The sequence below is a fragment of the Petromyzon marinus genome, chromosome 17 (genome assembly GCF_048934315.1).
Source record: "Petromyzon marinus isolate PM22_M1 ecotype Great Lakes invasive population chromosome 17, UKy_Petmar_22M1.pri1.0, whole genome shotgun sequence".
Lineage (NCBI taxonomy): Eukaryota > Metazoa > Chordata > Hyperoartia > Petromyzontiformes > Petromyzontidae > Petromyzon > Petromyzon marinus.
In genome coordinates, this window is record NC_133683.1 from 20,103,882 (window position 1) to 20,116,728 (window position 12,847).

At 47.2% G+C, this 12,847-nt stretch overlaps 1 protein-coding gene across 2 annotated transcripts in view; it reads left to right on the top strand.

The window, feature by feature from the left end:
• The first annotated feature begins 767 nt into the window (after nt 1-767).
• The window catches only part of THBS1 (thrombospondin 1), a 28,109-nt gene continuing 16,029 nt past the window's right edge, over nt 768-12,847 (top strand). For both annotated transcript variants that reach the window (XM_032955840.2, XM_076067714.1), the window contains exons 1-7: nt 768-966; nt 1,238-1,342; nt 2,261-2,808; nt 3,310-3,391; nt 6,191-6,360; nt 7,146-7,274; nt 11,196-11,289. In XM_032955840.2, coding sequence (XP_032811731.1) covers nt 1,282-1,342; nt 2,261-2,808; nt 3,310-3,391; nt 6,191-6,360; nt 7,146-7,274; nt 11,196-11,289 — 1,084 coding nt within the window. In that variant the 5' untranslated portion in view covers nt 768-966; nt 1,238-1,281. The remainder of the gene's footprint in view (nt 967-1,237; nt 1,343-2,260; nt 2,809-3,309; nt 3,392-6,190; nt 6,361-7,145; nt 7,275-11,195; nt 11,290-12,847) is intronic.

Consider the following 12,847-nt stretch of genomic DNA (forward strand, 5'->3'; position numbering starts at 1 on the left):
TCGGCCCGGGCAATGTGCTAATTTTTTTTTACTACCCTAGTTACCGCACCCCGCCGCAAACATCATCGCTCACCGAAACTAAAAATAAGCCCCCATTTTAGTGGTATTTGTTTAACGTGTTAAAATACCGTCCGCCCTGCTGTTTCGTAAGAATAAAAACAGGGGGAGGGCGAAGGAAGCGTTTGTGATTTGGCCGCCGTCACCCTAAAAAAAAAAAATTCCACTCCCCAATATATTTTTTCCTCGGTCTTCCAAAAAATAAAAATATTCCAAGCACGGCGCACGGGCGCCGCCACTGCAAGCCAGCCCACGTGGCTCTCGTCATAAACACCTGCACATCCAGCCGTGTGGGGGCCATGTGGGGTGGCGTAGAGTGGGGGGGGGGACCCCCTCAACTTCACTTGCCTGAGATTTCCTCCCGTTTCTATTGGCATTGGCTCCGAGCGAGCTACTCAACGAGCCAACAAACTTTGAGAGAGGCCAGACAGCAGATCGCGGGGAAAGCGAGACGGACGGTGAAGTTTGGGGAGGGGGCAGATGAGGGAGGAAGGAGGGGAGAGGAGTGTGAGAAGAGTTGATGGTTGTGGTGGGGGAGGGAGGAAGGGATGGAGGGGAGGAACGGAGGGAGGCTGGAGGGAGGTCAAATGGAGACGGGGGTTAGTGGGACGAGGAGGGGGTGGCTGGAATCCAACAGAGTGGGTGGTGTTTGCAGGGGACTGACACGCGGTGGGAGGGAGCGGAGTGAGACGCGGGGGCGACTCGAGTCGCTATAAAATCTGTCGCGCCTTGGACCTGCACACATCGAGGCGAACGCAGAAGCGACGTAGAAGACTGATAGCAGTGGCGAGTCTTGCAGTGGCGAAGTCTCACTTCAGAGCTCTTAGCCGTATAGAGCATTTAGGTACATAGGCTACATAGACTCCTCGCGAACAACACTTAACGGTAGTTATTTTGAAGCTTTGCCTGGTACGTGCTACTTACTTACGCCGCACGCACTCTGTATTAAATTTAAGCCGCATTTGTACAAGAATGCAACATTTTTTTTGCCGAATTTAATTTATTTGGTGGATCGCTCCTTCGTGTACAATTCGTGAATTCGTGAATTGTACACGAAGAGGCAACAGACAAATCCATCGCGGCTCTTTAACTTTGTCAACGTGTGCGTTTTGCTGTGAACCTGCCTCGGTTGTGACACCCTCGCTGGGAATCGCGCGTTGTCCTCTTTCCACGCTCTTAGATTCCCGGTGCCGCCGACTTGCGCATTACGCGACGGGACCGAAGATGGGGTCTGCGTGGAGGGCGCTCGTCCTGCTGGCGTTTGTTGGCGCGGCTCATCCCTACGGTAATTCTCTCGCACGGCAGCGATTTTTAATCCCCACTCTCGCGGGCCTTGGCTTGGCAATACCGCGGCTCCCATTAGCCCCGTGTTTACCGAGCCGAGAATAAAGCGCCTCATTTGAATTTCAAAAACGCGCACGGCGCGTCCGGCAGGACAGTTTTTTTTTAGCTCGTACGTGCCACTGCGGATTTTTTTTCTGTTCGCGCCCAAGGTTTTACGGGACCTGTTGCGCGGCAGCGTGTGCGTAAATAAATCGTGTGTATCGAACACCACGTCGATCTTGCACATATATATAGAGAGAGACAGCTTGTATCCTTGCTATGCGTTTGAAACAGTGATCACCACTTTAAAATCGCCATCCGATGTGTTTTCGGGTTGTGGCCGTGGCGCGTTGTTCCTTTGGCACGATGGGTCCGACTCAAGTCGGCTGCTGCTTGAGATGCGAGCGCACACGCGCTTAAGGGCGCGGGAGCACGGAAAAGGAACCCGCGGGTGACCCATTGATGGCGAGATGTTAACTCCCTCGCCTGGTATACAGGAGGTCACGGGTTCGATCCCGACCCTGACGCCTGTATGTTAGAGTTTGCGTGTTCGCCCCATGCTCGCGTGGATTTTTCTCCGGGTCCTCCGGTTTTTCCCTGCACATTTAGAATCGACGTCACGCGTTTGGAGTATTTGGCCGCTATACATGTCCACGTGATAAGCCACTTTGTTGAGCTATAATTTGTGGCCAGGTCGCTTCTGGAAAAGGAGCTAAATAGCTGATTGGGCTGAACTTAGTAAAATAAAAACAATAATTTAGTTTATTCCCTCCACGTTTTTATTCCCTCCCCATCAAGCTGCATCGCGCTAACATTGCCCCGTTGCGGTCGGTTACCCCCCCCCCCCCCCCGCTCCCTCCCCCTAACTCGCCAACCGTAGATTATGGCACGGATGACAACGGCGTGTTCGACGTGTTCGACATGAGCCGAATCACCCGTCGCACGGCCGGCGTCAAGCTGGTGAAGGGGCCCGACGCCAACAGCCCCGCGTTCAAGATCATCCGGGCCGAGCGTGTCCCGTCGGCCGAGGAGCGCAGTCTCAAGAGCCTGCTGGAGGCGATGCGGCAGGAGAAGAGCTTCGTCTTCCAGGCGTCACTGCGCCAGGAGAAGCGTAGCAGGGGCACTCTCCTCGCCGTGGACTCGGCCGACGGATCCGCCCGCCTCTTCGAGATCGTGTCGAACGGACACGCGGACACGCTCGATCTGGTGCACGCGCAGAGCGTGCGCTCCTTCGAGCACGTGGACCTGGCCACGTTCGCGTGGAAAAACATCACGCTGTACGTGGACCACGAGAGCGCCAAGCTGTACGTGGGCTGCGAGCTCATCAACGTGCTGAGCCTGGACGGGCCCGTGTACCAGCAGCTGTACCCCGACACCAGCCGCCTGCGTCTGGGCAAGGGCTTCGTGAGCGACAAGGACGACTTCAGGGTGAGTGCGGCAACTGTTGTCTTCCATCGAGGGCGCCTCCGTGAGCGTCGTTAGCCGGGACCACAAATAATGTCACAGCCAATTGTTAACGGCATGAGCAACATCATCACCCATCACAGCGAACGCGACGGGGCCAGAATGCAATGTGGTTTTATTTTCCCTCGCCTCGGGGCGCACGCATCACACATAAGCGGCTAAATGTGAATTTAAAAATAACATAACATACCTGGGACGTCTTCGGGGGGGGGGACAATGGCTATTCGTGTCGAATGACGTTAACTTTCCACCACAGTGTAAACATTCTCACGGCTGGTTGGGCTGAAGGTGAATGAATGAAGTGGAGCCACGCGGCATGAGTTGAATACCCAGTGAGGATGGGCCACCAGAATCGTCATTCACTCTGCTCTCTGTGGTGCGAGCCTAACCTCCCAATTCCCTCCACTCCCTCCCTCCCTCCCTGCCCATCCCCCTCTATTGTCGTTTTGGCTGCCACTGCTGCAGGGCTCACTGCAAAACGTCCGCTTCATCTTTGGCACGTCCCTGGAGGATATTCTGAGGAACAAGGGGTGCGTCAGGAATGACGGTAAGGGAACGCGTGCGGGGCACTGTGCACCCAGCCTGGGACACAGCAGCCACTCAGTAATTCCCTCATATCCTTTAATTCCTGTTGCGGCATCAACATACCACGAGTGTTAAAAACAAATACTGTTTTAAGTGGGGTATGATAAAGTAAGTTGGTGGTTGTATAGCCTTGTTAGTGCCCCGGAAAACCACTTTTAAGATGTTATAAAAAAAAAGTCATGATGTATTTTTGTGGAGCAAGAAAGGTAATTAAATATGATCTCAATAGCCGACGAACTAACAACTTATTTTTCGCACGAACACGAAGAGGAGGTCTGTTTGTTGATCTCGAGTATTTAATTTAAACTGCAGAGTTAAAAATAAAGTAACTGCCGAGTTAAAATGATATATGTGAGATATGTTGGCAGTGAGGTGGAGGCAACTGACACTCCACTCCCACTGTCACTAAAATCCCACCGGATTATCGCTGCACAAACCTACATCAGTAAACTTTCAATTCGTTTGTCCAGTGTTTGGCATTGGAAAACGTCAAGGCTGGTAAATATATGAGCCTATGTGAATTAAAGTAGGTTGTATACTTTAGATCATGCTTAAATAGAAAAAAAATAGAGTAAAATGTGTACTTTTTTGGTAGTTTTTTTTGTACATACACATGAACGCCTCCATTGATATGGCTGTTGTGTCTTGCATTGTGCTCTCGGTGTGGATGTTCACTGTTAGCCCGCGAGCTTGAATCGGCAGGGTCGCTATGCCGCACTGATCACAGTTACTGGCTACGACCAAAGGAACAAAGCTCTAACGCCGCTGCTTGCTGATGCCCAATGCTCAGAGAGGGCTTTACGCATCAATGCCGCGCGCTTACCGCGCGCCCTACTCAGCAGCGTCCCCTAGGGCACGTGTTTGCGATGGCCACCTATAGCCCAGCCAACACTTCAATTCTGCTCCAGATATATTTATTGACTTGAGTGTTTGCTGTAATGTAAAATGTATATTCAAATATATATAACGCTGCAATTTGAATGTTGTAAAAAAATAACTCTGATATTTAAAAAAAATAGTATTCAGTTGTAGATAATGTAATATAACTTTATTGCCAGTTACATAAAGTATGATTATATAATTAAGGTCAGTTCCATAATATTGTTTATAAATAAAATATTATTTTAGTTCATAACCCTATATTGGCTTTTGGAGGATTATTTTACTGCAGCATATGTACAAGCAGGCGAACTCTGGACCAGTTTCAACTTTCCAACTCTCATCAGTATATTTGGGCTTCGCAGAATGTGGGGCTCAAAGGCTTAAACCACGAGGCAACTCAAAGCTGGAATGGCAACACTGCAAAACATTGCAAATCTGGAATAGGGCAATGAATGTTCAACATGCAGTCTGTACATACCTGTGACACAAGCGACAGATCCCCGCAGCCTTGTAGAATGACATAGCCGGGCTGGGACAGACTGCCGTAAATTCTTCTTAAGGGATGGGATCGCTTTGTTCCGTAAGGCATATTCAGTTTGACACTTAACTGATGCTTGAGAGAAATATTTCACACATATAGGCCCTTGTGTCAATCACCTGCTGGACGAGGGCCTCCCCACTCCATACGGATCCTGGGGGTTATTGACCGTATTTCGTCACTCTGGTCAATGATGTTTTAAAAACGAAAAATATTACAATCACAATAAAAACACACAAAGTCAACAACAACAACAAAACCGTTCAGCGGGTTGTAAATTTAACCAGAAATGTTGAAGTGTCAGTGATGTGGCTTTGTCAGCTCGTAGCTGCTCTGACACCGTAGGCGATTTGAAGGTCAGGCATACCATAACCGCTGAGCCACAGAGGCATGCGGCTAGACTCACAGCCAATCTACTCGCCCACTTTCTATGACCGCCAGCCAAAATATTACGAGCACAATGCACGCGATATGATTTACATGTGAATATGTGGGATTGGTGATGAGAATAATAAAAGCCAGAAGCTTGGGGTGGACCGCGATGATTGTGGTTTGGACCCTTTTTTTTATCTATCTTCCGCGAACTTAGGAATCAACAGAAATGGGGCTCAGAGTGAGTTGAGCTGAGTTCAGTTGGGCTGGGTTTGTAGGAGTGGAGGGCTAGTGTATAGAGAGAAGGGCATTAGGTCCACCTCAAGTCAATCAAGTGGCTTGTTGACTCGTTCTGGCTGCACGCACCTGAAAGCCGCTTGCACGCTTGCCTGAAGCTCGCCGCCACTTTCAGGCTGCTTGAATTCCTCGTGCTGCCATGCTATTGCCGTATTAAACCGCCTGTAGTACACCTGAGTCACTTCAGGACAGCGATGTTGTGCTAACGGATTACAAGCACAGGCAGACCACACTTTTGTAAAATACAACAACGAAAAATAATTGCACTTATGACTGGACGAAAAGTAGAAATAAAATGTGAACGAATAGCGCTAGGAAGCACCATTTTATTTTGCGCGTGCGGTCTTAAAATAAAAGCAAATGAAATAAAATCCTTGCAGCGTGCAAAAAAAAAGAATCGCACCAATGCAAGATATGCAAATACTCTGCTTCAAATGCAAACCATCCGAATTTAATAAACGGCAAAAAAAATAACAACCTTATATTTAAAAAAAAACCCAGCCTGCATGCCTTGCACTTTACTGACGATTTCTTTGTTAGAAGCAATTGATAGTACAATAAATCTGAAATCACGTTGCACAGAATCCTGCTAGACTTGGCTGCCCACGCTAAACAAACACCTGCTGTACTCGCGGGGGGGCGCCGTTGGGTTCATTTTTTGTCGCGCGTTAGGTGGCGGTTTTCTTGGGACGCCTGCCATCAAGACGGACTACACGGGGCACAAGGTGAACAAGGTGATGGAATTCTGTGGCATCTCCTGCAACGAGGTCAAGAGGATTTACAATGAGGTCAAGGCTCTACGGAGCACGGTCACGTACTTGGTGGACGGCCTCCAAAAGCTGGTGAGTGTTACAAATTCTGCTGACCACCCCCCCCGCCCGCCCCTCCCCCCCAAATAGAGACAAAGATCCCCCGTATAGCCTTAACAGACTGTTGGGACAAGTGCTGTTAGTGAGCACCTATGAAGGCAGGCACGGTGCACGAACAGGTGGGTGGCCAACACCGCGCCAAGCCGCCTTTGTTTCTCTAGTGGCGATGATTTTACACACCGCACCAGGTGCTCATTTGAGGCTAAGTCGACGTGGGGGAGGCTCAAATAATTGTCACTGGTGTTAGCCGTGAGCGGGAATTGAACTTGGGTAGCTGGGTTCGCAGTGCAGCGCGCTAACTGCTCCACTGCCCTCCCTCCTAACTCTCCAACCCTGACCCCTAAATGGAATTTTATAGATAAGCTTATTCACAAGGAACCCCCTGGTGCAAGTATTGAAAGGGCAATCGAGACAGGCTGGTGGATTAGGGTTAGGTATTCTATTGGATTGGTTTGCGAGAGGCAGTCACTGGGAATAGCGTTGGAATCGCCAGCTTGCATATTCAATTAGTCATTAGTTATGATGCATTGTGTAAACGCTTTCCCATACAGTAATTATGCAGTAGTAATAATAATATAATGTGTATTGTGGTGTTACACACTTCATTCCCATTACCTTTCAAATATACTGGCGTATACATATTATGTACATACAAACACGCACAGACACCACATTCGCCTCTATTCCTTCTACCTTTGGCCTACGTGTGGGGCAATAAACTGATGGCCCCTGCCCTGCTGTGCTCTGTCCATGCACAGAAAGAGGAGAACGAGAACCTGAAGAACACCATGGACATCCAGGAGAAGGGCAAGTGCCTGTACGAGGGGCGACTCTACGACAACCACACCGAGTGGACCATCAACAGCTGCACCACCTGCACCTGCCGGGTTTGTGGAAGCACGCACGCACACAAAGGCCCCCTGTATAGCTTTAAACAGACTGTTGGCGAGCACTTATGAAGGCCGGGACTGTGGCACACATGGGGGTGGGTGGTCGGCACCACGCCCGGCCGCATTTTCCTCTCCAGTGGCAATGTTTAAATACCGCATCGGGTACCCATTTGAGGCTGAGTCGACCAAGGGGAGGCCCAGTACCGGTTCAAATAATCGTCAATGTGTAGTGGCTGTGAGCGAGAATCAAACCCGTGTCGCCGGGTTTGTAGCGCGACACTACCCACACGCGTGCGCCAATGCGCTGTGTAATACACGGCAATAGCGTGTGGGTAAGACAGACAAGATAATGCCCAAGCATTTGAGCGCACAGTCAAATTGCCTGTCTGAGTCAAGGGTACTCTGCTCCATGCACTGGCATACACCCGCGATCAAACCACGCTCATCGCGCCCGATCTCTGAGTTGGGAGGCTAAAGAAGGGCCGAGTCTGGATAGCGTCTTGGATGGGTGATGCACGTGCATTAAAGGTATTATAGGCTGCTTGCGGGGCTATGTGGTGGGCAGTGTGGTGAAATCCGTTGTTGTGTTGAACGTCGATGCCCCCACCTCTGCTCCCCACCTTCAGCAACTCACACTGACCAACGTGGTGATGTATGGTCTAGTAACCCCCACAACCAGCACGACTTGGGGAAGCACCTCATCCAGAAGTGGATTGACATATTAGGGCTGTACAATACGTGCGCAAAGATATATAAATGCACCGAGTGTATTCACACTGCCACCAAACATTCCTGAGCTGTGCAAGATATGAGCAATAAGCTGCATCCAGAGCACATGTCTTGACACAAGCTGCTATTTCCCCATCAGCCTAGTGATGTTTATAAAAAAAAAACAAATGGGTTAATGTGTAAGCTATTATATCAGTACCCAAAAAGCTGCCTTTTGTAAATAGAGTAAACAATTCCTGAGCATCGACGTGCTGCAGCGCTTTATGATGGAACAAAGTCTGGAGGATTTTGGTAAAATCTGAAAAATCTTCAAACAAGTACTCTGTGTACCAGCTTGCTTTGCTATGTCGTCACTGTGTCCCCGCCTGCTCCGTCGCTCCGGCAGATTTTGCGTTGGACCCATTGGCAGGGCTGGTAGATAGGCTGAGACCACGTATAATTGCTACCAGAGATTTTGAGAAATATCTATTTCGGCAGAAGCGCTTGCACATTTGTAGTTTGAGTTTAATATTGTGCAATGGGTTTGGGATAAATATATTGAGCATTTTTCTTCCAAATGCAATGTGTCATGGCACGTAATGATAGACAAGCCGCCAACACATTTATCCTCCGAGTTTTATTTACGGCAACTTTGAGCAATAGTTGTTACAATTATTATACGAGTCTCCAATGTGCCAGTGATTGTAACATATGCGATTTAACATTTGACAGAAGCTTGAAACCAAGACCTGGTGCCGTTGCTGGAATTCAGTTCATAAACAGCACAGGTTGTAAATCGCAGGCACAGTGGTAGACTGGCCAAGTTTGTAAAGGGAAAGCAGTTACAAGGGTAAACCATATCATTATTTTAAGCTAAAAAGCCAAGCTGCCGTTAATCATGTCTCTCAAGTCGGTGACGGTCTTTTCTTCCGTACATTATACCACCCAATCAAATGGAATGGAAATAAGGTAATGAAAATTACAATTCGAAGACTTTATAGTGGCATGATTTTTTTGTATGCAATGAATGCTGGCCTTGTCATTTACATTGGACAAGAGCGGGGGTAGCCGGGGGGGGGGGATAGAAAAACCAAGATAATACTTGGGTAACCCATTTTGGGTAACCCATTTTGGGTAACCCATTTTAAGCAGCTCTTTTCACAATTCTTCACCATTTTTTTTTACATTTTGTAAGCAACGTGCACACACAAGGCCGAGGAAGGCAGCAGCGGTCGCTTTTGGCTAGCGGTGCTTTCATCGGCACTCTTCACAATTCTCTTTTCTCAAAGGAGTGCCATTTCCTTCTGTTTTTCGGAGCTTTGGTATGAAGGGTCTGCGGCGGCCAAGAACGAGGACTGAATGTGGCTTTGACTGCGGCAAGTCTAGCCCTGCTCTCAGGACTTAATGCGAACCTTAGTGTGAATAAAAAAATCATCTGTGGCTTAAGTGTCGATCGGAAATGAAGGTGTGAGAAATAAAGCACGGGGACATTTGTATGCCAATATTGGCCGGTGACACCGGTTAAGGCATCGCACTTTACATGTGCGTGATAATTCCTCTCCCTTAAGATTCCCAACATAGTAAGTGGCCCCGATTGTTATTTCTATTGGACTTCAGCCAAGAGACCATTATGTGTGCATAGCGCAGCGTCAGCAGAATACGCTGCCGTCACAAGTTCGTTCAGAGAGAAATATAAAGCAGGCTCCAATTTATGTACATTAATTTAGAACTGAAAGCATGCAGTGATGCATGCACATTTTGCCTTGGAGTACTGCTAGCAAACCTCTTCAAAGATATCTGGCAAGCATAGAATAGTAGGCCAAATGCTCTCCAGAGGGATTTTCCAGAACTCCCTCTCGTTGAGGCCCTTCCTTCAGCAGTGGCATGAGCAAGCAACTGCAGGGCTGTGCCTTTGCCTTTTTTCGTTCATAAAGCAATACGAATTTGCAAGCCAGGAACATATTACAAGCAGCATGAGTTTTACAGGTGCTCATTAGCTGCAGCTTAAGCTCAGTTTCAGTGTTGAGGCTGGAAAGGCACTTTCCATACACAGCACGCCAGAGACAATGTTGATTTGCTAACTTTTCCCTGCTGAGGCTGTGGTTTGGCCAAGGAATTACACTTTGATAAAAGAAAACCGATTTCAAAGATTAAATAACTTCCTATTCACCATTGCCTCTTCAATGTTCTAAAAGTACGAGTAAGAGCAGTTAGGCAAGTTAGATGTTAATTAATTAGTTTGTTCCTTTTTAATTCAGCATAGATATGTTGGTGTTAGGCCACGTTGATTTATACCATGAATGCTATTCATCGAGGTTGATATAAATTCAGGGACCCAACTCAATAATAAAAACACATCGGTGTGACTTGCTAAAAAAAAAACATTTGATATGGCTAAATGAATGCATACATAAAATTGAAAAAAAAATAAGAAGCAGACAGCATGAATCCACCACATGAAACTCAAATATTTCGCTACTTTTCCGGGACCATCAGCCCATATTCATAAAAAGGATGAGTGTCATGCTGTGTTTTTCTTCTTCTTCTCCTCTTTGCACATTCCTGCCACGCTTATGGCATTCCAAGCCAGGAAAACTTAAAGCCATGAACTCAACAGAGGGCCTTTTGAGCATTAGGCGGCAAAATGAAATTTCGGTGGGGGGGGGGGGAGTCTGCCACATCAAAATTCCCCATTTCCCTGTGGTGGTCACAGGTCCAACGTCGCGATGTTAACCGCAGTTATAAATACACTCATTCACAAGCGAAAGCACGATCAGCCACGATAAATGTATTTCACTGTCCGCATCAGGTTTGCAGAAGCTTCACGCTGTGAAAAAGTTAGCTTTCATAAAATCCAGAAAAGCACCAGTGTTTTATAGTCTATCTTATTACGATGTCTAGTGTGCGGCCAGGTGTTTGATTTTTCAAAATTTACAATGTATTGCAATTCTTTTATTTCTGCAAATTCCAGCTCACCTCTCCCGTTATATATCCGTGCATATACAACACCACACGCAAGCATATACATCATGAGCATAATATTATTATCACATTATCAGCCACGATCTCTCCGCTGTTGGATGAATGCCTGCCCCAAGCTGTCATAATTTCTCGTCGTCTTGCAAACTCAATGGCCATCACAAGTTGAATTCATAATTGTTACGATCATTATCTGACCTCCCGGTTTTCGTTGTTTGGTTTCGTCCGCAGGATTCCAAGACGCACTGCCGGCAGATCACGTGCCCTCCCGTCACTTGCGCGACTCCTCACGTCCCCGAGGGAGAGTGCTGCCCGACGTGCCTGCGTACGTCACACACTCTCTCACGCGCACGCGGCGGCCGGCGCCTCATCCTCACAATCTTCTCCTTCCTCGTATGGCTCGATCATGTCGATGTAGAGCAACAGCGAGAACTGTCCACATTGAGGTGGTTGAGCCACATTGAGCGGAGTGCATCTCCGTGATGATGCCCCCTTTCGTATCTGTGAATCGGACATCGAGTCCCTTACGTGTTCCATGCTCCGGAGACATCAAAAGCAATGCCAGTGAAACACCAATACAGAGAAAGAGAGGGGCAGAAAAAAGTGGGAGAACATTGTTGCCCATAGTGAATCAAGGAAACTGCAATGATTTGGGTGGATATTCCATCATCATCATCATCGTATTACAGGACAAGGTAGAATCTGGTGATAACATGGACTAATGATACAGTGGCATGATATCTAAAAAAAACTCTGAAGTGCAGGTAAACATGGAGAGATTTGACAGCCAATGTTTAAGTGGCACACCCACAACCAATGAAGTAAAGAGATTGACGATGATGATGATGACGGGTATGTTGGTAGCCTAACTTTAAAAAGGGTGTGCATACAGATTTTTATTGTGGCCTTGATTGCGGAACCTCATTTAAAAGCTGACAATAAATTTGGCAGCACGACCTTTGCCTGCAGGCTCCTCTTCCCCCTGCTGGGTTATTTTGACAGCTGACCCTTGGCTGTAAAAAATAGCAGCTATAAACATCGTGCCATTGATTATAGGCCCACATCAGCGGAGATGAATGGTCTCTGTGCCAAGACTTCTAATCGGTGGGGCAGTAACATATGACACCCAAATATGCTAAGATGACTTATTCCACCCCAACTTGCCCACAGACCCAAAGCAGCGAAGAAATACTTTATGCTGTTTAGACATTACAAAAAAAATATCTGGTAGTGACATACTTCTTTTTTTACAAGACGTTGATCTCCTACTAGTTTTCTAAAGCTAATGAAATAAGACACCAAATTCAATACCTTTGTATGCCAGTGGCTACCTCGCAACATATAGACCCCCCCCCAACCCCCTTCCATTTGCCAAATCCGTTACCGAAATTATGATTGCTTGCCAACGCTAATCACATCAGTTCATGTCTTTAAGCAAAACCATGTGGGCTAAGGATTAGTCGAAGAGCAAAGTGCTAACACTAAGCCTTTAATGGCAGTCATCATTAACAAAAAAAAGGGTCACTGTGAGCTATGAAATAAACGAGACGTGAACTGACATGCCAGATATTTTAATGATGGATATTGCACCCATGTTTCCTTGGGCAAAACTACTTGCGTAAATGAAACTGCTTACTAGCAGTTTCATTTAAGTAAGTAGCTATGGAAATGATCTGATAATCTTCTTAGCATTCACTCCAGATTTTAATGAGGATGTGGAAAACAGAGGAGTGTTCTCCCGACTGTAAATCTCCTTTGGGAGCTGATGCCACTATTAACGATCGCTTGCCATCATTAATGTTTAGTGCACCACAGCTTAGAGATATTTACCGTCTCTTAGCCTTGCAAGCAAAACATAAAATACTCGGTAGAAGACAAGTTAG